Source organism: Diabrotica virgifera, chromosome 6 (assembly GCF_917563875.1).
Source record: "Diabrotica virgifera virgifera chromosome 6, PGI_DIABVI_V3a".
Taxonomy (NCBI): domain Eukaryota; kingdom Metazoa; phylum Arthropoda; class Insecta; order Coleoptera; family Chrysomelidae; genus Diabrotica; species Diabrotica virgifera.
Genome location: NC_065448.1, coordinates 178324355 through 178351456, shown reverse-complemented (window position 1 = coordinate 178351456; position 27102 = coordinate 178324355). Strand labels below are relative to the sequence as shown.

General features: G+C 35.1%; 1 protein-coding gene across 1 annotated transcript in view; it reads right to left on the bottom strand.

Annotated features, from left to right (window-relative positions):
* Nucleotides 1–27102, bottom strand: part of LOC114336914 (cystathionine beta-synthase) — an 82786-nt gene that overhangs the window by 39419 nt on the left and 16265 nt on the right. Inside the window, exons 3-4 of the mRNA XM_028287305.2 lie at nucleotides 18495–18662; nucleotides 18150–18331 (exon numbers count right to left, since the gene is read on the bottom strand). Coding sequence (XP_028143106.2) covers nucleotides 18150–18331; nucleotides 18495–18662 — 350 coding nt within the window. The remainder of the gene's footprint in view (nucleotides 1–18149; nucleotides 18332–18494; nucleotides 18663–27102) is intronic.

Sequence of the window (27102 nt, the reverse complement as noted above, 5' to 3'; positions counted from 1 at the left end):
AGATTTCTTTACTAACTCAGAAGACGGGATCGGTAAATAGACATCAAAAGTTGAATTTCTGGTGGACTAGTCATGATGAGGTCTTGCTGGAAAGACATGCATGTGTTTACGAATTAAGCAAACAGTTTCTAAAATATACAAAGATGGAAGGGTTAAAATTTCGTGATCTTTAAAGTAACTTCTGCAATGGGTTGTTCTTCTGAGGCCAAACAGATATCTTATTGCTCTTTTTTGTAATTTGAAAATAACATCAAATTGGGCAGCTGTACTAGACCCCCAAAAAGGAAGACCATATCGAAGATGAGACTCGAATAAAGAAAAATATGTTATTTTAGAAGATGCTAAATTGAGTTCCTTTGAAACAGATCTTATGGCATAGCAGGCTGAGGCGAGTTTCTTACTTAACAAATCGATATGAAGGGACCATTTTAGGTTGCTGTCTAAAAGAATACCAAGAAATTTTACAGAATCAACGGTAGAGATCTGGCTGCTATTCCCAAGCAGGGGTTGAAGAGCACCTTTATATGATATTGCTACCGTTTTATCCACGTTAAAGGAGAGTAAATTAGAGTCAGACCAGGTTTTTATCGTAAGAAGATCAGACGTTATAGTTGCATGAAGAGTTGCAATAGTTGAGTTGCTCTAAGTGATACTGGTATCATCAGCAAAAAGAAAAATTTTTCCATCGATTTTTAAATTAGTGATGTCATTTATAAAGATAAGGAAAAGTAGAGGACCCAATACTGAACCTTGTGGTACTCCACGTACAATGTTTTTGAGACTAGAGTCAGTATCATTTGCTCTAACCAGTTGTTTCCTATTATCTAAGTAAGATTTGAACCAATTCAAAGAAATACCTCGAATTCCATAGAAATTAAGTTTTTTAATCAAAATGTTGTGATTTACACAATCAAAAGCTTTGGAATAGTCACAGAAAACAGTGGAAGTATAAAGATTATTGTTTAGTGCTTGGTAAACCTCGTGAAGTACAGAAAACATGGCATCAGTTGTACATTTATTAGTTAAGAAGCCGAACTGATTTTGTGATAAAATATTGTTATCAAAGAGAAAGGACATAAGTCGGGTTTTTATGAGCCTCTCAATAATTTTGGAGAGTACCGGTAGTAGGGCAATAGGTCTATAGTTGCAGGCATTAGATTTTTCGCCACCTTTATGAAGAGGAATAATAATGGCTGTCTTTAGGCACTCTGGAAATTTACCGTTTTCAAAGGAATCATTAATTAGTGACACGAGGAGTTCTAACACATTATCTATGAGATTTGAGAAGATTTTTATGGATAGTCCATCAGTACTACAAGATGATTTGCTTTTGATACTATTGATCGTTTGGATCAATTCAGATTTATAGATTGGTCTTATAAAGAATGAATTCGAGACAATTTCTGAATTAGGGAGATAGGAAATGGGATCTTGTTGAGACTGAATAGTTGATGTTATATTTTTACTCACGTTAATGAAGTATTCGTTTAGATTTTCAGGGTTTGGAAGGGCAAATGTTTGAGCTGCGTGGGTTTTATTTCGAAGATCGTTTATTATGGACCAAGTTTCTTTTGCAACACTTTTGGAGCTTCCCAGACGATTTTGATAGTAGGCTTTTTTTAGCTGATTTGATAAGTTTTAGGTATGTGACTCTGTAATTGGTGATATATTGAGTGACAGAGACGTTGGTAGTAAATTTCTTGATATAAAGTAGTGAACGCATATTTTTTGCTGATATGCGGATACCCTTTGTAGTCCAGGGTTTGCGACGTTTTGGCTTAATAGTAATTAAAGGAAATGCCTTATTGAAGATACAGACAAGTTTCTCCAAAAAATCACTGAAATCCACTGAAAAAATTATAAAATGCTCAGTCACAAAAAAACGTTACTTTGAAAAGGTTGGTAAAGGTGGTTTTTGTATGTTATTACAAGTTTTAATTGTCAATAGCTCACTCAATTTTTACCGCAGTAAAAATTTTTTTAGAGCGAATTCTTGGGAATTAAATAAGCTTCAATTTCATATAAAACATTTTTTCCTATCCCTGACGCTAATCTTTCTATTCTGAAGAAAAAAGCATTTTCTACCAAACTACAAAAATTCGTTACTAGCTTTTAACTCCATTTTTTTAAAAACTAATTATTCTAAGCTGGCCAAACTTCTATAACCCATTAATAATACATAAATAATAAGGCCAATCACTAATTTTATTTAGGGTGGTGATTAGAGTGTTTTGTCTGATCAATTTTTCGCTAAAAAAATAGAAACTGACATTCTCTTCATTATAAGGCACTTAATTTTTGAGGTACAGACTTATTTTTGTTCTGGAGATAGATATTTTTAAATACTTTAAATTAGTTTGAACAAGTTGTCCTCGAAAAATGCATATTTTTCCCGCCTTTTGACTTTGAAACTACAATATTTAGCATTTGACGAAGAAAAGCTAACATATAATAAAGTATAGCTTGAGTACTTTTGGTCTTAAAGAATATTAAAAAAAGGGTTTTGTTTATTTTTTCAAAAGGTACATTTTTGTTAAGCAAAGTTGTTTAGATAAAACAAAAACTTTTTGAGTTATTTTATTAATTAATTTTATTATTTAATTAATCTAAATATTTACAATATGAACACAAAATAAAACTAAGTTACATTGAAATAATAATAAACACCTACAAATAAGTCCAACATGACTTTATCATGACCTTAATTTGCCTTATTGTTTCTTTAAAAATTTGTTTTGGCCGGAAATATGTAAATAAGCTAGCATAACTCAAAATTACAAAAAAGAAAAAAATCAGTAAAGTAACACAATAAAATGCATCTGGGTTAACACTAATACCGTGTAGGCCCTCCTCTACTTCTCATGACTGCATTTATGCGTCGAGGCATGCTTGATATCAAATGTTCAACAAAAGCTTGCGGAATATTCTCCCATTCTTCAATAACGGCCTCAATGAGTTGGTTGTGATTCGCAATAGGGGGTCTACGACTTCGAATCTTTTTCTGAGATAGTCCCATAGATGCTCTATAGGATTCATGTCCGCACTGTTAGGTGGCCACTCTAATAATGGAATGTCAACATCATTTAGGTAGCCAATAACCTGTCGAGCCACATGAGAACGAGCGTTGTCTTGCATGAATAAAAAATTAGGTCCAAGAAACGGAGCAAACGGCATTACATGTTCGACAATAATGTTGTCTAAGTAATAATGGGGCATTCATAGACCTCGTACGTATAGGGACCAACTCCGTACGAGCTTCAAAACAAATTCCCCTCCAAAACATTTTAGAACCATCACCAAAAGGTACTTTAGGAGAGATATTGCAGCTGGCAAACCTTTCTCCTCGCTTTCGCCAGACACGTTCACGACCATCTGGAGCTTTTAGGCTTACTCTAGTCTCATCGGAGAAAAGAACTCGTTTCCAATCATCGATGGTCCAATTTTGATGCAATCTTGCAAAATTCAATCTCTGAACCCTGTGTTCTCTGGTAAGCAAGGGTTTTTTGGACGGTTTCCTGTTGCTCAATTCTGCTTCATCTAAACGTCTTCTAACTGTTCTAGATGATATCGCGACATTTCGAACATCTGCTAGTTCATTTTTAGCAAATTGCTGGTGACTCTCCTATCTCTGAGAGCACGTTGTCTCAAAAAACGATCATCAATTTGATTAGTGCAACGTTTTCGCCCTTGCCCTGGTCTTCGATGGTACGACCCTGTTTCATTATATCGCCTCACCTTGCGACTGATGCTGGAATGATGTCTTCCTAACAAACCTGCAACGTATCGCATTGAATATCCTTCATCTAGGAGAGTCGATACTCGCACTGCCTCCTCCATTGACAAATTTCTTTGGCGGTTCATTTTTTATTTGATTTTTATGCAAATGAACTTCCAAACATGCATGTGATAAAAAATATCACAATAAAAAGCTTGTTTCTCACAAGCACTTTGCTTTAATCGGCACTTTTTACGAAAAGTTTAACTCACTTTTAGTCTAAAACGAAGTTTAATACAAATTATTCTTAAAACAAGACTATTATTAGCTTACATAACAACTGTCACTGTCAAACAAGGTCCATAGGCAACTTGTCGTACAGTAAATTATCAATAAATAAAGATTATTGAAAAAAATATGAGTGGTGCGTTAATTTTGTCCAGGAGTTTATATTAAAAAAATTCCACCCCCGAGATGGGGTGGCAACCACCCCCATGGTTAAAGTGCCTTTCGGCCTCATATAGATTTTGATCCTTGGACTATCCACTACTTATTCTTAAATTCTCAAGTCAATCGATCCAGGGCCGGACTGGCTCCTAAAAAAGGCGCCAACCCAAATTCTAAAAAAGGCGCCAACCCAATCTCTAAACAAAGGCGCCAGACCCCCTTCTAAGCTTTTGCATCAAACTTTTTTGAAATCCTAGTGCATTAGGCCTGGATCCCGCGTACCAAAAAAAGTTGTATAATAGCAAGCTGAAAATTTGTTAATAGGTTAACGATGTCTAGTCGGATAAACTTGGATGTATGGGAACACTGGAATATGTGAAGTTTTATTTGTGGTAACAGGTTAAAAATTTGAAACGTCAGACTACGAAAACTGTCACATGTATTTTGTCAGACAGAACTTCCAATTGATTTGTTACTCATTAAACTCTCATGCAAAAATCAGACTGGTATTTATTACCAACTGAGCATTTTAATAAATCGAAATGATTGGAGAAGCTTATTGAAGGAGGCCAAGGCTCGATTTGGGCTGTAGTGCCATTGGATTGGATTGGAGCATTTTAATAAGTCAGACACGTAGAACATGTTAAATGACAGAAATTATGTTGGTGATAAATAATATCAGTCTAATTTTTGCATAAGAGTTGGATGAAAGGGAAACAAATTAATTGGAAGTTCTGTCCGACAAAATACATGGGACGTTTTCGTAGTCTGACGTTCCAAATTTTTAACCTGTTGTACAATTAAAACTTCCCCTGTTCCAGTGTTCCCAAACACAAGTACATCAAAGTTTGTCCGATTAGACACTGTTAACTTATTCAAATTTTCAGCTTGCTATTATACAACTTTTTTTGGTACGCAAGATCCAGGCGTACATGTAAAGTAAATTAATATTACTTGTGAATTTTTTTAAGTTTAATATTAATTTAAAACCATAAAGTAATTTACCATTTTTCAACTGCTTCTACAGAAGAATCTATGGTAAGGGAGCAAAGTATGCTAAATGTGCAGTCACTCGAGCGCTTTGTGGACCTAGTGGGTTGTGATTATTAGGTCCTAAAACCAAAAAAAGTTAAGTAAAATTTTCCATTTTAGTGGGGACCATTCCAATTTTTTAATTTAATTTTCCATTTCCAACAATCTTCTTTTTTCCGATTATAGCGCCATCTATCCATAATTCAAAAAAATGTTTCGAATAAAAGTTGTTTATTTTTATACAAACAATCCAAATCTGCAATAAGAAACGGGGGCTACCATTTAAGATTTTAAAGTAACCCCCACCTCACCTCCGTGGGGGGTCGTGTTTGGAACCATTCGATAGATTTTTCAAAAATATTGATAAAGTGTATTTTGCAGTTTTTCGATATGATGTTTATTTTGCGAAAGATCGCGGGATTTGAGTTTAAAATTTTTAATTTACCCCCCACCCTTCTCCGTGGGAGGTCAAGTTTGGTATTTTTCGATAGATTTTTGAAAAATATTGAACACGTAGTTTTTAGTTTTTCAATCTGACGTTCATTTCGCGAAATATTCGCTTTTTTTGTGAAACTTTTTGACTCACCCATTTCCGTACCTTATCTTAATCTGACAATTTCGAGTATTTTTAAAGATAGATTTTTTTTCGGGCCCCCCTGAACGAACTCCCCTGTGTTAAGAGCCAATATATGGTGGAGGTACATCTGCAGCGTACCACGTTTCTCCCCATATGATAATCTGACGCGCTCGAGTAACTGCAAAAATCCCCGCTTGGGCTCCCCTACACTACTGGTTCAAAAACATTGATCAACAATCATGATCATTGGTGTTCAACAGAAGGTACTGTTAAAATTATTTCAAATTCTTAGAGCGCTCTAAAATAGCAGAGTAAACCTCGATAAAAAAGCCGCAATCACACTGTTTCAGGTGATCCGTAAATGAGCAGTGAATGGCCTAATGTCAGTCGCTCGCAAACGGAGCCCTCGGAGAACTGGCGAAAGTCCTTTGTAATTCAAGCCTTAGCGTGGGCAAGGGCTCACTGCCTCGCCGGACAGTATAATTCTCTCCTAATCGCGGGAACTATATGGATAAGTATTTAATCACTTAAGGAAAAATAAAACAAAACGAAGTGAGAATGGAGGGTGTCACCGGTGGTGGTGCAGCTTTAACAAGGTATGAATGAGATGATAAGGTGTTCATTCTAGTAAAGGGGACAAAGGAAAAATTCTAAGCGAAGAGGGAAAGAGGAAGAAAGAGACTATAATCTTCGGAAGAGTGGGATCTGTTCGAAGATCTCCGGTCAGTGGTAGGGACCTCACCGGGGGACGGATCTCCCAGAGGAGATAACCTTGCAAAGGAGCTCCTCACTTGGGGAGAAAAGACCTAGAGAGAAGGAGGAGAGCTCCGACATAACAGTCATGGTAAGAACAATGGATAAACTTACCAGAGTTACAAAAAATTTAGTGAAACTAATGTCCGACCATACAAACACGAAGGTCGAGATCAAGAATGGGGTAAAAAACTTAAAGATAGTCACCAAAGACATGGAGAGCAATCTCAGACAAGTCGCCCTCGGCAGCATTGAGAAACGAAATAGAATAGTAGAGCAAACCGGTGAGGAAGGAACGACTAAGGAAACGGCAGGAGTGTCCACACAGGTCGGCTTCGAAGAGTTCTTTCCCGAAAAATTTAGTGAAGAAGAGATAGAAATGATCGCAACGGTTCTGAACTCAGGAGAAAGAGGCTTTAAAAAATAAAGGACATCATAAAGTCGAATGAGAAGAAGCTCACTATAGGGTAGCCAAACCGGGAAGATAGAATAAACCTACATGCGACTTAGTAGTGGTCATGGATTCAGTGAGGGGGAAAGGTTCCACGACCTGACAAGGAAAAACAGGAACTGGAAGTATGTGCAGGAGGTACATACAGACCAGGAAAGGTGGAGTACTTCCAACTTAGTACTATGAGCACGATGACAAGGACGGGTCAGAAGGAAGAGAACCGGGAAAACCGTCAGAATATTTTCATGGTCCCTGTAGAGAAAGGGGTGACGGAAATCGACGGGGACAAGAGACTACTGGCAACTATTTCTAAATTGAGGAAAGACATGGAGATACTGGGGACCAGAGAGGCGTCCCTAAGAGTAGTGGGGGCTACAAAGGTAGGAACTTCAGGAAGCTCCTGGAAGTTACATTTATGAGTATGGACTTTCACCTCGCGCAGGTGGAGTATGAATGCGGGGAAAGTAGGATGTAGACGCAGAAGGTGATCATGAAGGAAGGTAGAAAATCCCATGCCGAATTGCTCAAGCAAATCAAGGGTAGTCTAGACACAAAGAAGGAGGCTATTAGCATCACAAGAGCTAAGAATACTACGGACGAGGACTTCACCTTCAAAGTGGCAGGGAAAGAACAGGCCAAGCGCCTGAAGAAGAATATCGTGGCCCGCACGGAGGAAGGGAAAAGAGAGAAGGGAACACAAACGTCATGGTCGGACTGACACGCATCACAGCCAAGAAACCCCTGGAAAGAAAACATACCAATTGACTGGAACTCGTGCAAGATTCGAGAGAGACTGCATGCCCAGCGCTGCTTTAGATGCCTGCAGTTCGGGCATAGTAAAACCGACTGCAAGGGAGAAAACATGACGGACTCCTACTACAGATGTGGCAAAGGGGGCACCAGGCACGATAGTGCAGTAGTAAGGCGACTTTTTGCCTCACTTGTAAAGAATCCGGTCACAGAGCCGACAGCTTACAGTGCCCGCAGTATAAAAAACTCATCCTCGAAAAGCGGGGTCTTAAGAGACACCTGGCCACAAGGGATGAGGAAAGGGTGAATGAAAGCACCTAGGACCAGAACTCAGATAGCCTATAGGTATGTTAGAGAGATAAGAACCATCTAATTCGAAGTTCCTTTAAATAAATATGGGAAGGGCGAGGGCCGCTCACGACGTTGCAGAGGTACTCACACGAAGGGAATGTTATCACATTTAGTCTCTCGACAAAGAATCATTAAAGATAAGAGATCTAACGTGACCATATACGTGATGAACCGAGGATTTGGCATCACCAGACACTCTGTTAAGAATCGGTATGTTGAAGTACAAGTTTGATACCTGATGGTGTACAGTTGCCATGTTTCACCAAATGTCCCGCTTTGAGTATATGAATAGTATATTGACTCGATTATCCAAGAGGCTGGGACGGAGAGTGTACCGGTCTCCGGTTACCGATGGTAAAACCCATCGTCTATTTGTTGACTTCAAAGCCGCGTACGACAATGCTAAGAGAACAGTACTATACCAATCAATACATGAGTTTGTTATACCAGAATAACTAGAATGACCAACTCCGACCAACTAGAATGACAATGTCTGACTTAAAAGAGTGCGTAAGTATAGAGAAATATAATTCTAGAACTTTTGAAATAAAGGATGGACAAGGGGATGCGCCGGTAACCTGAATGTGAACGATCGTCCATGGAACCAAAGAGTTCAAGATGGGAGAGGGAAATACCTATGATAATGGATCCATGCACCTACGTTCGTAGGTAATAGTAAATACTTTCCGGACATCTCGCTGGTTTCAACGTTACTTCTAAACAGGGTCGTAAGCTGGACTGTTTTAAAAGAAGAATCACTCAGCATACATAAATATGTGAGTTTTGAACTAGCGAGCAAAAGGAAGAAACGGAAAGATGAAGATATCGATCTAAAGAGATTTTTAAATGAGTAAGTCTTTGTGGGTGCTTTTAGCTTGATTGGTCTGAGATGCGAGGATGTGAGTGAGTTGATCGAGGATCTGAGTGGGGCACCGGAGTTGGCTTGTGTTAGGCCAAATGGGTGGTATGAAAGAAAATAACCATACTGGTAGAATGAGGGGCTTGAATATGAGAGAACGAATTGTATGAGAGTAAGAATGGAGTGGAAGAGGTTATTAAAAGTTCAAGCAGGAAAAAGAGAATCAATGAATTAAAGCGAATGCAGAACCAGTACAGAAATGAAATTACATGATTGAAGAGAGAAAAGTGGAGTAACCTGCTTCAGGATCTCAAAAGAGATATCTGGGGACAGTGTTTTAATATGGTGTGTATCTAACAGAAGGGGAAAAGACACACTATCCCCTGCCCGAGGAGAAGAGACTGTTTAATACGGGAGCGTTTTCCTCAAGTGGAGAACAGACGTTTAAGTGTTACTTGTTTCATAGAGACGGTACCCTTTACTGAGTTGGAACTTGGCGAGGCCGTTGGATGGATAAAGATCCGAAAGGTACCTGGCATAGACGGAGTCATACCGGAGAAGCTAAGGCTCGCCGCACAACTGAACCAAAAGAGTTCAGAAAACCTGGATGCATTTTCGAGCTATGTGTGTTAGCCTTTGATTACCTGATACGAGTTGAATTTTGTTGTACCCACTGGCTTCATTATGATATAGGATTCTAGGGTGCAAAAATCCTGTATGTATGATTTAGTTATGGCGCGCAGAAAACTGCACTCATTAGACCAATTGTGGGATGTAACACTATTGTAATATAATATAAACAGATGACATTGATACCTACGAAAGGCTCCTGAATCGTAAAATAGCCGCGCGACTCATCTAAGCTATTTATTATAACAGAAACCGTGGATACGAAAGGCGCCCGAATCTTAAAAATGGTCTTCGAGGGCGCCGCGCGTCCTCGAAGCAGATATTGATACCAACAAAAGGTCTTCGAGGGCGCCGCGCGTTGCATCTAAGCTTTTTATTATAATAGAAACAGCGGAAATTGATACCCACGAAAGGCGCTCAAATCGTAGAAATAGTCTTCGAGGGCGCCGTGCGTTGCATACAAGCAATTTATTATACCTAATAGAAACAGTGGATGTTGATAAATACGAAAGGCGCCCAAATCGTAAAAATTGTCTTCGAGGGCGCGCGCGTCCTCGGAGCAGATATTGATACACACAAAGGCGTTCGAATCGTAAAAATGGTCTTCGAGGGCGCCGTTCGTCGCATCTAAGCAATTTATTATAACAGAAACAGCGGACATTAATACCTACAAAAGGCGCCCGAATCGCAAAAATGGCCTTCGAGGGCGCTGCGCGTTCTCGGAGCGGATATTGATATCCACGAAAGGCGCCCGAATAGCCTACGTTATTTGATTATCTGATATCTGGTATTTTGTTTTACCCACTGGCTTCATTATGTAGGTTTCTGGTGCCAAACGACGAAATCACAAGCAAGTAGAAACATTTTTTAGGGGAATGGTAGCAGCATCATATTTGTGTAACAGTTCAAAGAAAAATTTTTTTCAGCGTTTAATTTTTTTAATGGATAGATAGTAACCAAGGAAAAAGGCGCACCGGCCCGATGGCCGGTGGGCCGGCGGGCCAGTCCGGGCCTGAATCGATCCATTTTGTAAAAATTGCGAGGTTTTGTCCTATTTTAAGCTTCATTACTTGGGCAATATACCTAACCATTTATGCAAATTCTTTAGCGATTTTGCTTATTGTACTAATGGATGGAAAGGGATAAGAGAAGCCAGAAAAATGTTTTAGCTTGAATATTCTAAAAATTATTGAAAACATCTACCAAAACATCTTACCAATAAGATGGAAGTCAGACTAGATGAACAACTTACACAACCTATAGACATAGGCAACGGAATACGAAAGGACGACTCATTAAACCATGCTTTTTTATGTTAATCCTAGATGAAGTCATTCAACGGCAACGGTACTGGCAACGGCGTAACCAGGATGATCCTAAGGGGGGGGGCGGGTTACAAATTCAAACTGGCTTAATTTGTCAGCAACACATGATAGTGTTAAGCATATAGAGCTCAAAGTACATCACAATGGGGGGTTATAACCCCCAAACCCCCCTGCTTACGCCTATGAGTACTGGAAGTAAGATATTTTGGTATTACACTGTTCCACTATGGAGATCTCGAGAGAGAATTGAGAGATCAAGTACACTGTATGGCAAAACCGATATTAGTCCAGGGCGCATCTGTTTTGAGATGGACGTTGAGAGGTAACTAATATTTTTTTGAAGAAATTGCTTGAAATTAACTCATATAATAATAATTGAGTTATCCTCCCACTCAAAAAGCCGAAATCCCTCCCTCCGAAACATGGTTTAAATAATCAAAATGTCAAAAAATTAAGGAAAAATTAGATTTTTTTCTTCGTTTTTTGATTATAACTTTAAAAATATTCACTTCCGAGTAAAGTTGCACTAGCATAAAAGTTGCCTAATTAAATTTTCTTCAATATAGGATTGGTTAAAATTTTTAAAAATTGTCACCCTTGTTTACGTTTTCCTACGATTTATGCTACACTTAGGACCTTCATGTTTTACTCAGAAAAACTTTATGATATAATAATAAAACAATTTATAATAATAATAAAACAATAAAACAGATTTTGCAAAATAAATTTTGCAATTCAGCTTTCGCAAACATTTTTTCAAAATGTTGCAGGAATGATTTTTTTTTACATATAGAAGAATACTGTACCTTTCATTTGCAATTTACTAAATTAAAATCGGTTAACTACCACGGCGTCAAGAAATTTTTTAAATAAACATTATTGTTTGGTGCTACTCGCAGGACAGCGGTGTTCGATTCACACAAGTTGATTTCCACCCAAATTTGTATATATATAAAGGGTTGTCTACAGCTAATGCCGTTTCCCTTCCGTCAGCCAGGACTTCCATTTTTTTCGATCTTCCCAGTCTCCGTCTTCCAATCCTTTCTTAGACATGGCTTCGTCGACTTCATTTTTCCAAGATCTTCTCGGTCGTCCTCTTCTTCTCGTTCCTCTTGGGCTCCATTCTGCAACCTTGTTTATCCAAGTGTTTTCTGCTCTGCGTACGTGGACGTACCATTTCAGTCTTCTCTCGTCTATATATTGCAGGGCCTCTTTTTCCACTTGCATTCTTCTCCTTATCTCCTCATTTGTTATTCTGTCTCTTCTGCAGAGACCACAGCATCTTCTCCAGTATTCCATTTCGGTTGCCAGAATGCTTTTTTGGGTTTTTTTGTGTATGACCCAAATTTCTGCGGCATATGTCATGATGCTTCTTACTATTGTTTGGTATATCATTCTTTTTGTTTTTCCCTTGATGTTCTTATTCCAGATTACATTATGGAGTTGTCTGATGCAAGATCTTGTTTGTCCCAATCTACTTTTTATTTCTGCTTCTGTTGTTCCGTTTTTCGACATTATAAAGCCCAAATATTTAAAATTCTTCGTTCCTTTTATTTCAACTTGTTCTTCTACTTCTAAGTTTTTTACGTCTTCTTCCGATATTACTAAGTATTCCGTTTTCTTCATATTTATTTCCAGGCCCACCTTTTTGTATTCCTCTTTTAGTTTTCTTACCATGTAACTGATATCCTCTTCATCTTGAGCCATTACCTTGAGTATTCCCATACCCCTACACTTTGTCTTTTAAGTTGTTAGTGCGTATTCTAAAAATATTTTAAATAGAGTCGGTGACGTTGGGCATCCCTGTATTAATCCTTTTATTGTTTTGAAGTTAGCAACTACCTTGTTTCCGATGTTTTTGATTGCTTGTGTTAGGTTAGGTGGTATCCCTATTTTAGTCATTGCTTTGTACAGTTCTACCTTGGCACGGTGTCGTATGCCTTCCTAAGGTCTATAAACGCCATGTGTACATCTTTGTTCTTAGCTCTTTTTTTCTCTATTTTCTCTATTTTCTCTATCTTTATCTATTATATTATTTTCTGACTCTATATTTTTTTGTATTTTAATATTTTAATTCCACAAAAATCAAACTAATTTGATTATTGTTTGTGAAATATTGTTTAAACAATTGCATAAGTTTAAAAATAATAAACTTTTATTCTCTAAGTTAAAATATATGAACAAAGAAAGTTTTTGCTAAAAAAAAGTAATTTCAAATGACAGTACCTATGTGTTTTTATTTTTCAATAAACAAATTTATTTATTTATATCGAAATGAACTAAAAATTAAAATTTATCAATCATTATCATAGGTCATTGGAATGCCCAATCAGAGCAAACCTATCCGCTGTCCTGCGCATAGCACCAAAAATTAATGTTTATTTAAAAAATTCCTGACGCCGTAGTAGTTAACCGATTTTGCAAATTGCAAATGAAAGGTACAGTATTCTTCTATTCGTAAAAAAAAATTCAACTTGCTGTCTGCTTTATTTTCAGTCCTGCAACATTTTGAAAAAATGAGTTTTAAATGCGAAAGCTGGATTGCAAAATTTATTTTGCAAAATCTATTAAACCGAACTTAATGAAATTTAGAGTATTGTTTTATGATATTATATATAAGGTTTTATGATATAATGCGTGAAATATGAAGGTCCTAAGTGTAGCATAAATGGTTGAAAACCGTCAAATGCGAACACTTGTTTTTTTATGGTTCTTTCGCAATTATTGCTATTTTGTAACAAGGGTGACAATTGTTAAAATTTTTGACTAATCTTATTGTAGGAAATTTAATTATGCAACTTTTATGTCAGTGCAACTTTTCTAGGAAATGAATACTTTTAAAGTTATATAAAAAAAAGCGAAGAAAAAATAAAATTGTTTCTTCATTTTTTGACATTTTGATTATTTAAACAATGTTCCGGACCTTTTTGAGTGTAAGGACAACTCAAATATTATTATATGAGTTATTTTCAAGCAATTCCTGCAAAAAATATGAGTCACCTCTCAACATCCAAATGTACTAATATTTTTACAGATGAGCCCTGGTCTATATAGTAACACTGAGATAAAATTAAGAATTTATAAAACCAGTAAAGTTCAAGAAAAGACGAATGGTTAAAATAGCAAGACATAAATCCCCAAACGCCGTATCGTCAGACCGCACAAAAATGGAGTGACAATCTTTCATAGTGGTAGTAATCCGCCAATAAACAAGTCGATTTTTTTGTAGAGAGCAAGAAGAAGAACAATATTTGAGAGGAAAATAAAAAACTGAGAAAAATAATGAACCAAGAGATAAGACACGCATTGAAGTAAGAAGATTCATTAAAGCACAGAGTCCAGGGTGCATCTGTTTTTAGATGGACGTTGAGAGGTGACTCAAATTTTTTTTGCAGAAATTGCTTGAAAATAACTCAAATAATAATATTTGAGTTATTCTCCCACTCAAAATGGTCCGGAACATTGTTTAAATATTCAAAATGTCAAAATATGAAGGAAAAATTCGATTTTTTTTATTGGTTGTTTGCTTATAACTTTAAAACTATTCATTTATGAGAAAAGTTGTACTGACATAAAAGTTGCGTAATTAAATTTCCTACAATATAAAATTGGTTAAAAATTTAAAAAATAGTCACCCTTGTTGCAGAATAGCAATAATTGCGAAAAAAACCATACAAAAATAAGTATTCGCATTTTACATTTTTCAACCATTTATGCTAATCTTAGGACCTTCATATTTTACCCAGAAAAACTATATGATATAGTAACACAACACTGTAAATTTCATTAAGATCGGTTTAATATATTTTGCAAAATAAATTTTGCAATCCAACTTTCGCAAAAAAAAATCTTTTTTTTTTAAATGTAGCAGGACTGAAAATAAAGCAGATAGCAAGTTGAATTTTTTTTTGATTATAGAAGTGTACTACCTTTTATTTGCAATTTGCAAAATTAAAATCGATTAATTGCCACGGCGTCAGGAAATTTTTTAAATAAACATTAATTTTTGGTGCTACGCGCAGGACAGCGGTGTTCGATTCACACAAGTTGATTTCCACCTTCCAATCTTTATCTAATATATTATTTTCTTACTCTATATTTTGTTGTATTTTAATATTTTAATTCCACAAAACTCAAACTAATTTTATTATTATTTGTGAAATATTGTTTAAACAATTGTATATGTTTAAAAATAATAATATTTTATTCTCTAAGTTAAAATATATGAACAAAGAAAGTTTTTGCTAAAAAAAAAGTGTTATTTAAAAGGATAGAGTAGGTGTTTTTATTTTGCAATAAACAAATTTATTTATTTATATCGAAATGTAATAAAAATTAAAATGTATCAATCATTATCTCAAAGGTCATTGGAATGCCCAATCAGAGCAAACTATCCGCTGTCCTGCGCGTAGCACCAATAATTAATGTTTATTTAAAAAAATTCCTGACGCTGAGTTAATCGATTTTAATTTTGCAAATTTCAACTGAAAGATACAGTACACTTCTATACGCAAAAAAATTCAACTTGCTGTCTGATTTATTTTCAGTCCTGTAACATTTTGAAAAAATAAATTTTTTTGCGAAAGCTGGATTTCAAAATTTATTTTGTAAAATCTATTGAACCGATCTTAATGAAATTTACAGTATTGTTTTACTGTATCATAAAGTTTTTCTGGGTGCAATATGAAGCTCCTAAGTGTAGCATAAATGGTTGAAAAACGTAAAATGCCAATACTTGTTTTTGTATGATTTTTTCGCAATTATTGCTATTTTGCAACAAGGGTGACTATTTTTTAAATTTTTAACCAACTTTATATTGTAGGAAATTTAATTTCGCAACTTTTATGTCAGTACAACTTTTCTCGGAAATGAATGCTTTTAAAGTTATAATAAAAAAACGAAGAAAAAAATCGAATTTTCCTTCATTTTTTGACATTTTGATTATTTAAACAATGTTCCGGACCTTTTTGAGAGGGAGGATAACTCAAATATTATGATTTGAGTTATTTTCATGCAATTGCTGCAAAAAATTTGAGTCACCTCGCAACGTCCTAATGTACTAATATTTTTACAGATGCGCACTGGTCTAAGATATATAAGACAAATAGAAAGAAGAGGACCCGACTCCCTAATTAGAAAAGTTACCATACCAGATGTAATTTAGGAAAAGAAAGGTTTTTTCTTCTGAAAAATGGCTTTGGCAGAGCCAATTAGCTATAAACGAAAGGTTGAGAAGAATACCAAAAGAGAGATGACATGGAACAGATTATTAGAGTCACTAAAATTATGTAGGTAAAAATAAAGAAGAATGGAGAAAAACTATAACTAAAGCCAAGTTACACGACAATGTGTGAAAAGAAAAAGAATAATACGAATTCTTCACTGCAATAAAAGAAACAGAGACGCTGTAAGAAAAGTATCCCCATCATTTTGTTAGGAATGAAACCAATGCAAAGCCTTGATTATAAGCTTCCATATGAGTTGATTAGGATCTCTTTTATGCATCATCCTCTTTACTACTACTAATCTTATTACTACTACTAATTTTGTGTTAGGTATTTGAAGAAGCAAGTGTTTAGGCACAATATAAGTACAAATTTATTTATATATAATTATTATGTCAAATAGTAGAAAAATCATACTCTACACTCATGAATAATTATTTTATCTATTGAAGATAATGGATAAAAGTAAGCCAATACTAAATAATTTACAACCGTTCACATCTATTTCACCGATAAAAATATTTGTTCATAATAATATTAAAATATATGCGATACCTATGCGTCATATATTTTTAAGTTGATAAACAATTATTGGATATTAATCTATCAAACAAGCTAAAAATAAACCAGTGTTAAATAATAATATTGTGCCAATAGTGTTAAAAAAATATTAGTCTTATCAGATAGTTTGTCTTCAAAAATAAATAACATAAAATAACTATGTTGCTCCGTCATGCTCATTAGACTAATACATTTTATTAATTATTAGATATTAATATGTAACAATTTAAAATAATAAAAAATATAATTATCAACGATAAAAGAAAAGTATTTAAATAATTTAGTAGGGGAGGGAAGTATGCTAAATTTGCAGTTACTCGAGCGCTTTGGGATCTATTGGCTTGTGAAGAGTATGTCCTAAAACCAAAAAAAGTTAAGTTTTCCATTTTAGTGGGGACTTTCCATTTTTTAATTTAATTTTCAATTTCCAACAATCTTTTTTCCGATTATAGCGCCATCTATCTATAATTAGAAAAAATGTTTCGAATAAAAGTTGTTTATTTTTACGTAAATAATCCAAATCTGCAATAAAAATTGGTGGCTCCGATTTAAGATTTTAAAGTATCCCACCACTCCACCTTCGTGGGGGGTCGTATTTGGTGCCATTCGATAGATTTTTCAAAAATATTGAATACGTTTATTTTGCAGTTTTTCGATCTGATGTTCATTTCGCGAAATATCGCGAAATTCGTGTTTACAATTTTAAATTTACCCCCACGCCTCTCCGTGGTAGGTCGTGTTTAGTATCATTCGATAAATTTTTGAAAAATAAATAACAAGTAATTTTTAGTTTTTCGATTTGACGTTTATTTCTAGAAATATTCGCTTTTTTTGTAAAACTTTGTGACTCCCCCATTTCCTTACGCTCTGCTCAAATTGTCAGATTTTTGAAATATACACTCTTTTGCATGTACTTAACTTACCTTATCTTAATATGACGATTTCGAGTGTTTCTAAGGATAGATTTTTTTCAGGCCCCCTTAACGAACTCCCCTGTGTTAAGATCCAATATAATATGGTCGAGGGAACAAGGTTTCTCCCCATATGATAATCTGACGCGGTCGAGTAACTGCAAAAATCCCCGCTTGGGCTCCCCTACCAATAGGAAAAGACCGATGATACTCGGTCTTATTTTTCTAGTACATAGTGAAATATTAGAACACCACGAAACTTAAATAATGAATAATTGACCTGCACGTTCTCCGAATATGAGTCCTTTAGACAACGTTTGGGGCTATTTGGGAAATGATAACAAACAATAAATAAATTAGAGCAACTAACAAATACTGTATTTCAAGAATGAGTCGCAATGTCTCAATATTTTGGGCAAAACTTTATAAGTGCAATTTATAAGAATAGGCAATGACCGATATAAGATTAATCTTTAATTGACTAACAATAATGACTAACGTTAAAGATTATTAGTGTATATCAATACATCTAAAGTTTAAAACCAACAGATTTTTTACTTACTTGATCTAGTAGAATGGAATTTGGTATTTGTTTATGAAGAGCATGAGCTTTTCCATACATTCCATTTTCACTTGTATATGGTGCTCCCATTGGTACTCTTACGACTTGTCCACCAAACGCTTTAATGAGAAATTCCTTCTCCATTGAATACTTGTCCGGTAATACCACGATGCATTTGTAACCTTAAGTGAAAAACGTGTTAAAGCTATAGTAAAGTACAGTCATCAATATAAAAGTAATTGCAGTTTGTCTTGGTTTGGCATTTATAAAATTTCCAAAAGATACTTGAAAAATGAAAAAACTTAAAAAAATCATTTTCGGCAGTAGAAATGTTGAAAAAATTACCTTTAATTGATGATGCCCAAGCTAATGCGACGCCTGTGTTACCAGAAGAAACTTCAATAATTGTTGCACCAGGTTTCAGGATTCCACTTCTTTCGCCGTCTTCAATGCATCGAATCAGCATACGGTCTTTTATTGATCCAACTGGGTTTAGAAATTCGCATTTTCCATCTATATACAAGATAACATATTATATATTATATACAGGGTGTTTGGTAAAGAATGGGCCATAGCTTAACCTTAGATTGCCGAGCTTAAAATAGGTCGATTTAAGCTAACTTACCTTAGTACAAAAGTTGATAATAACCGAAATACAGGGTGTCAAAGTTAAACTTTTATTTTATTTATTTTTGAATATTTCCTGACAGGCATGGGACAACAACACGAAATTTGGTAAGTAGGGCTGGTATTGTACAGTCTACTAAATTATGTTAAACAAACGTTTCTGGCTACTACCAGAGGCGTACGACGGGGGAACGTGAATGATTGACCCTTCCCAAATTCTATGCATCCGGCGGAATTCCTATTTTAGTGCAATTTTTTGATTCTCCAATACTTTCTATGTAAAAACATACTCTTCTTTCGTAACGATAAACCCATTAGTTTTCAAAATATTTGAATCTAAGAACGAAGGAGAATACATTAATCAAAATAAGTGTGCCTTTTCATTTTTAACTTCAAATATCTCAAAAACTAATGACCTTATCGATACGAATAAGGAGTATATTATTTGCATAAAAAGTATTGGAGAATCTAAAAATTATGCTAAAATAGCAGTTTCATCAGTGGCGTAGAATTTGGGAAGGGTCAACCATTCACTTTCCCCTGTCGTACGCCTCTGGTATTAACCACAAACGAATATTTAACATAATTTAGTAGGGTGTACCTACAGTGCCTACACTTTCTGCCAAGTATCACACGGATATGTCAAATTATTTTAAAGTATTCTTTTTTTAAAATAATTTATTCTTTATTTAAAACTTTAAAAATTATGTGTGCCCGGTACTATAAAGCTATTTAACATATCCTTATGGTACTTGGCAGAAAGTGTAGGTACTGTACACCCTACAAAATTATGTTAAACAAAATCGTTTGTGGTTAATACCAGAGGCGTACGACAGGGGAAAGTGAATGGCTGACCCTTCCCAAATTCTACGCCACTGATGAAACTGCTATTTTAGCATAATTTTTAGATTTTCCAATACTTTCTATGCAAATAATATACTCTTCATTCGTAACGATAAAGTCATTAGTTTTCGAGATACTTGAAGTTAAAAATGAAAAGGCACACTTATTTTGATTAATGTATTATGCTTCTTCGTCTTTAGCTTCAAATGTCTCGAAAACTGATGGCTTTATCGTTACGAATGAGGAGTATGTTTTTTACATAGAAAGTATTGAAGAATCAAAAAATTGCACTAAAATAGCAATTCCGCCAGTGGCGTAGAATTTGAGAAGAAGGGTCAACCATTCATGTTCCCCCGTCGTACGCCTCTGGTAGTAGTCAGAAACATTTTATTCCTGTGGTGATGTTGACGGAATTAATTGAAAACAATAAAAATAAATGTAACAAAACGAACGGTAAATATTTTATTTATTTTGGTAACAAAAAGGCGTTTTGTTTAGTTCTCGAAAGGGTATGTTGTTAGCGACCAGGGGTGTGTCTACCTCGTGCGGATGCTGGGATGAACTGCCTCCTTCGAACCCCACTTATCATGTCGACTCATTTTGCGGTTTTAGATAATGACCAGAAAAGCCATAAATTCTGCCTCTGCATTTTAAGGATGAGAAACTTTTATGGATTTCAAGAATGACGAGTGTGGCACTCTGTGGGCATCGTAATCAATTAAATGTTTCTTTGAAAGAAACATTAATCTTATACAATCTGTTTAGGATAACATTTCGTTTCGTAAAACGTGTCTAGACCGGGCAGTATCGTCGCCCCCGCTAGCGCAATTATTCCGATTCGATTTTTTTGCACAAACTTACTCAAAAAGAGGTCCTTATAACATATCCACAGGGTGCCGGGCGGTGCCGTGGTCGAAAAATGTTTTAAACAATTTTTTTTTAAACAAATTCACAAAAATAATTTTTTTATTTCCAACAATTTTTTTAGATAATTTGGGTCATTCTGAGCAAAAAAGGTCTCTTGTCTTTTTCTCTAAAATTGACTGTTGTCGAGTTATACGCGATTAAAAATTTGAAAAATGCGAAAATGGCCATTTTCAAGGCTTCATAACTCGATCAAAAATGATTATTATGAAATTCAAAAAGTGACAAAATCAAGATTCAAATACCTTCTTCAGCTTTCTGAAGAGATTTTTGTCATTAATTTATTACAAAGCTGTTATTTTTAGTTATTAACAATTAGCGCTATAGTCCAACTGTATCGTCGCCCCCGTTAACGGAACTATTTCGATTAGATTTTTTTGCATAAACTTACTCAAAAAGAGGTCATTATAACATATCCACAGGGTGCCGGGCAGTTCCGTGGTCGAAAAATTTTTTAAACAATTTTTTTTAAACAAATTCACAAAAATAATTTTTTTATTTCCAACAATTTTTTTTTAGATAATCTGGGTCATTCTGAGCAAAAAAAGGTCTCTTGTCATTTTTCTCTAAAATTGACTATTGTCGAGTTATACGCGATTAAAAATTTGAAAAATGCGAAAATGGCCATTTTCAATGCTTCATAACTCGATCAAAAATAATTATTATGAAATTCAAAAAGTGACAAAATCAAGATTCAAATCCCTTCTTCAGCGTTCTGAAGAGATTTTTGTCATTAATTTATTACAAAGCTGTTATTTTGTAACATTCCTGTTTTCTGTGAGAAAAATTTCTCACGTGTGTTCAAAATTTTTCTGATGGGTGAGAGGAGTGTGTAACGTTACAAACGTCACATCTTTGATATTTTATTTTTAAATAATTATTTTATCTTATTTTCTTTAATATTTCATTAATAATTATCTTCTTCTATTTGGTTTACCCATTTCCCCCTTTAAAAATTGGTTGGCGCTCTTTTATTATCCTCTTTGATTATCATGTTATTATCCTTTTTTATTATCTTCTATTTAATATATCTCTTTTTATTTAAATCATCATACTGAACATACCTCGTATATTCATACTCTCCAAATATCTGTATTTTCAATACGGAACATGCCGCTACTTCATAGTACTTGGTTGTCATTTTAAACGTCGTTTTCAATGACAGTGTCACTTCATCGACTTGACCCCCTACTCCCTGACATACACTGGAAGGGAAAAATTAATCCTTAAAAAGGCATGTAATTCGAAAAATAAATCATTTCTATTTCAACAAATCATCTTCCTCTTGGGGTGAGTTAGACATAGTTTTTTTTAATAATTTCTTACAGTAATTATATTTCTCCATCTAACAGTTTTTATATTGTTTTTATCTAACCTAACTTCCAATGTCAGACCATGTGTTCTGATATTTTAGTTTCATTATCTTTTAATTTACATGTATGCACGTTTAGTAATCAGAATTTTAACTATTCTCATCTAAATTTCATTTGATTTATTCTTGTCATCTGCTACTCTTTCTGACGATTAGAACGGCAGATGGCACACGTTGGTTTTTCTTCTTGATGATTGATATGTGTCTCTATTTTATAGTTTTTTGGAAAGAAACCACTTTTCTCCCTCCGGGAGTTTCAACAACCCTCAAATCGCCGGCGATACAACAACGAGGACCATGTCATCAGGGCTGCAACCACATAACCAAAACTGCAACGACCAACATCCGTAGGCCTGGTGGAATACAACACCTACAACCCCAGAGCCCGTTGCAGAACCAGCAGCAGTACCATACGACATCAAGAAGATACCATCAGCTACCAAAAGCCATAAGTATAATCCAGAATTGTTAGTTTTTGGCAAGAATTTGAATACATTTGTTAATGCAATTTACTAAGTCATTTTATTTATTATATCTCTATGAACAATAAACATGATTAAGTTAAAAACTATGTTTTGTTTGCTTCCATTCCAATTTTCATAGTTCATATCTGAGGTTAGGACAAGACGAACATACACCTGAGTGACTGAGCTAAGCTAAGGGTGTGACGATGGCTATCTTAGTTGATTGAGGTAATATTTTCGAATATTATTTCAATTAGCTGGGGTAGTCCATCGCTTTTTCGTTTCACTGGCGCCCCACGTTGGGCGCCAAAAGTGAGGCGATAAACTACCCCAGATAATTGAAATAATACTCGAGAATAATATTTCAATCAACTATGATAGCTATCGTCTACCCTAGAATAGCTCAATCTCCCAAGTTGTGAGTCCACCTTGTCCTAATCAAAAACATGAACAATGAAAATGCAGAATGGAGCAAACAAAACAATAATATTTAACTAATCATGTTTATTTTTCATAAAAGACATAATTAAAGTATCAAAAAAATAATTTACAAGACCTTGCCGAAACTTTACAGATCAGAGATTATACTTATCGATGGCACTTGGTATCTGTCTGCAGGTTCTTGGTGTCTTGCTGTTGTTCTGCAACGGGCTCTGGCGACGTGGATGTTCTGGCCACCAGGCCTACAGGTGTTGGTTGATGGTGTGGTGTCTATGCTAAATTACTGTAGCATCGCCGGCGATATTGGGGGCTCCAGGTTCAGGGAGTCCTCCCACGAGGTGAAGGGTTGTCAGGTGAAGATTCTTATTTGTCCAGAAAACTAGAATACATACAGGTACATTAGACACCAAGAATAAATGAAAGATATCCTTGCCATTCCAAGAAATAATCCAGAAATGTTGCAGAAAGGCAAGGTTAAACAGAATGAATAGTGTAAAATAATGTTAGTAGTTAAATAGTTGTGGATTACTACACACATATGAAGATAATAGATAATATAAAAAATTTTACCATGTGGTACAACAATAAAAAGTACGAAAAGTAAGGTTAGATAGGAACATAAAAAAAAATTACGGAGATAGGCTTAGAAAAATGTGTACATTTATATTTAAACACTTACCCCAATTAAGAACGTCTGTTTGAAAATGTGGCTATGAGGCCAGACATTGCCTTAAGTAGATTTTAGAATTAAAATAAAAAATATTCTTCATTTTGACAAAGAGAAGGGTTCACTTGACATTGACAGAGTTGGTGAGTGGGGGCTTAAAATTTGAAAGAGAAACGACAGTGCGAAGTCACTGTCATGAACCACAGAACGATTGAATAAGAATGTGAATTCTGAGATAGAACAAGAATGTTGAGATATGCCTATAAATACCGGAAGAGGGCGCCAACCAATTTTTAACGGGAAAAAAGGTAAAACAAATAGAAGAGGATTATTATTAAAGAATTATTAAAGAAAATAGAATAAAATAATTATTTGAAAATAAAATAGCAAAGATGTGACGTTTGTAACGTTACAATTTTTAGTTATAACAATTAGCGCTATAGTCTAACTGTATCGTCGCCCCCGTTAGCGGAACAATTTCGATCAGATTTTTTTGCACAAACTTACTCAAAAAGGGGTCCTCATAACATATCCACAGGGTGCCTTGCGGTGCCGTGGTCGAAAAATTGTTTAAACAATTTTTAGACCACGGCACCGGCCGGCACCCTGTGGATATAGTTTGTGCAAAAAAATCTAATCGAAATATAATGACAAAAATCTCTTCAGGACGTTGAAGAAGGTATTTGAATCTTGATCTTGTCACTTTTTTAATTTCACAATAATAATTTTTAATCGAGTTATGAAGCCTTGAAAATGGCCATTTTCGCATTTTTCAAATTTTTAATCGCGTATAACTCGACAACAGTCAAGTTTAGAGAAAAATGACCAAAGACCTTTTTACTCACAATGATCCAAATTATCTAAAAAAAAAATGTGAGAAATGAAAATAATATTTTTGTAAATTTTTATTTAAAAAAAATTGTTTAAAAAATTTTTCGACCACGGCACCGCCCGGCACCCTGTGGATATGTTATAAAGACCTCTTTTTGAGTAAGTTTGTGCAAAAAAATCGAATCGAAATAGTTCCGCTAACGGGGGCGACGATACAGTTGGGCTATACCGCTAATTGTTAATAACTAAAAATAACAGCTTTGTAATAAAATAGTGACAAAAATCTGAAGAAGGTATTTGAATCTTGATTTTGTCACTTTTTGAATTTCATAATAATCATTTTTAATCGAGTTATGAAGCCTTGAAAATGGCCATTTTCGCATTTTTCAAATATTTAATCGCGTATAACTCGACAACAGTCAATTTTAGCGAAAAATGACAGGAGACCTTTTTTGCTCAGAATGACCGAAATTATCTAAAAAAAAATTGTTGGAAATAAAAAAATTATTTTTGCGAATTTGTTTAAAAAAAATTGTTTAAAAAATTTTTCGACCACGGCACCGCCCGGCACCCTGTGGATATGTTATAAGGACCTCTTTTTGAGTAAGTTTGTGCAAAAAAATCGAATCGGAATAATTGCGCTAGCGGGGGCGACTATACTGCCCGGTCTAGTCCCTCTTTAGCATCTGCTCTGTATTTACATGTGAATTTTGAATGACTAATGTTGTTTCGTTTTTGAGAAAAAATAATTAAAAATTAAGAAAATAAAATTAGCAGAAATAGTAATTATAGCATATCGCTATAATTTGTTTAACATAATTTTGTAGGGTATACAGTACCAGCACCACTTACCAAATTTCGTGTTGTTGTCCCATGCCTGTCAGGAAATATTAAAAATAAATAAAATAAAAGTTTAACTTTGACACCCTGTATTTAGGTTCTTGTCAACTTTTGTACTAAAATAAGTTAGCTTAAATCAACATATTTTAACCTCGGGAATCTAAGGTTAAGCTATGGCCCATTCTTTACCAAACACCCTGTATATTTATGAACACCCTGTATATTTTATAAGTATAGCATCAATAACAAATTATGAAAAAATACAAAGATTGCTCTGGATAGGTAACCTTATAACAATGGATAATAACACAACACCTAATAGAACGCTTAGTGGATGTATGTTAGGACATGGTATGAAGACCGAGGAAGAGCTGGATATACGAAGTAAGAATGGATGCTAAAGAAATATTGAGGGTGGATAACTGAAGGAGAGCAGCCAAGGAAAGGGTTGCTTGGAGGCGAATCCAGAGAGAGGCTATGGCCCGATTTGGGTTATAGCGCCGTAGAAGAGAGAAGATAATATTCTTGCCAATTAGTTAGTCTCTGTCCACTGCTGCTCTAAACAAAGATGTTGAATCAAGGCCGGTCCAGTCTCTGATATTTCTAAGCCATAAAATCTGGCGCCTACCGGGACCCGGTTTTCCTTCAATTTTACCCTGGATGATCAGTTGCGCGGAACGGTACTTTTAGTTTCTTATTATATGTCTCAGGTAGCTAACTTATCTAACTTTGATGATCTTTAACAGCTCTCTCTCTCTCTCTGTACCTATTCTCATCAGAACATTTTCGTTGGTGGTGTGGGTTGTCCAAGTTATTTCTAAGATTCTTCTATAAAGCCAGAGTTCAAAGGCTTCTAATTTATTCATCAGTGTTATGTTAAGCGTCCAGGCCTCCGTTCCATGCAAAAGTATTGACTATACATAGCAATGCAGAAAACGACATCTAATGCTGATATTAATGCTACTTTACCTAATAGCTTTTCATAAAATAAGCTGTTACAAAATAAGTTTTTCGTTTTGATAAAGCCTTGTCGGGCTAACTCTATTTTCGCTCTTACTTCTTGTTTATAATTATAATCTAGTTGATTGTAGAACCAGCAGGCAAGATATTTCTATTGGTTTACGTATTCAAGCTGTTGGTGATTCACATTTATTGGATGGGGTAAATTTTCGTTGATATTTTCATAACTTTGGTTTTCGCAGTATTGATCTTTACACCCATTTTTTCACAACTCTCAGTAACTCTATTTAACAGTATCTGGGCACTAGGGTCCGAATCAGTCACTAAAACAGTGTCATCTGCATAGAGGATATTGTTTTCTCTTTAACCGTTTATCCTGATTCCTTCTAAAGAGTGCGATATAGTGTTCTCTAATATTACCTCAGAGTAGACATTAAATAATATCGGTGATAGCACACAACCCTGTCTGACACCTCGTTGTACTTCAATTCGCATTGATGTGTTACCATTGGTCTTTATGATTGCTGTCTGATTCCAATAAATAGCTTATATAATTTTAGAACCTCTTTTGTCGACGCCGATGTCATTGAATATTTCTATCAAGGTCCTGTGTTGCACCTGGTCGAACGCTTTTTCAAAATCTATAAAACAGACAGAAAGGTCTGATTGTTGATCTTTGCACCTTTGTGCCAAAGTTCGAAGACAGAATATTGCTTCTCGTATCCCCATACCTTTCCTGAAGCCAAATTGTTCTTGACCGGTGACCTCGTCTCATCTTCTATGGATATAACCTGAATATAATAAATATAACATTTATTATACAAACGGGACATTACTAGCCCGATCAAAGAACAATCTGACCCCAAAAAAAATAAAGGAAGGATGAAAATTTGGGAATGCTGAAATTGTCTATTATTATATAAGAAAAAGTTTACAATTCTACATCCCCTCCATTTTACAAAAATTGAGGGGAATACCTCCTCT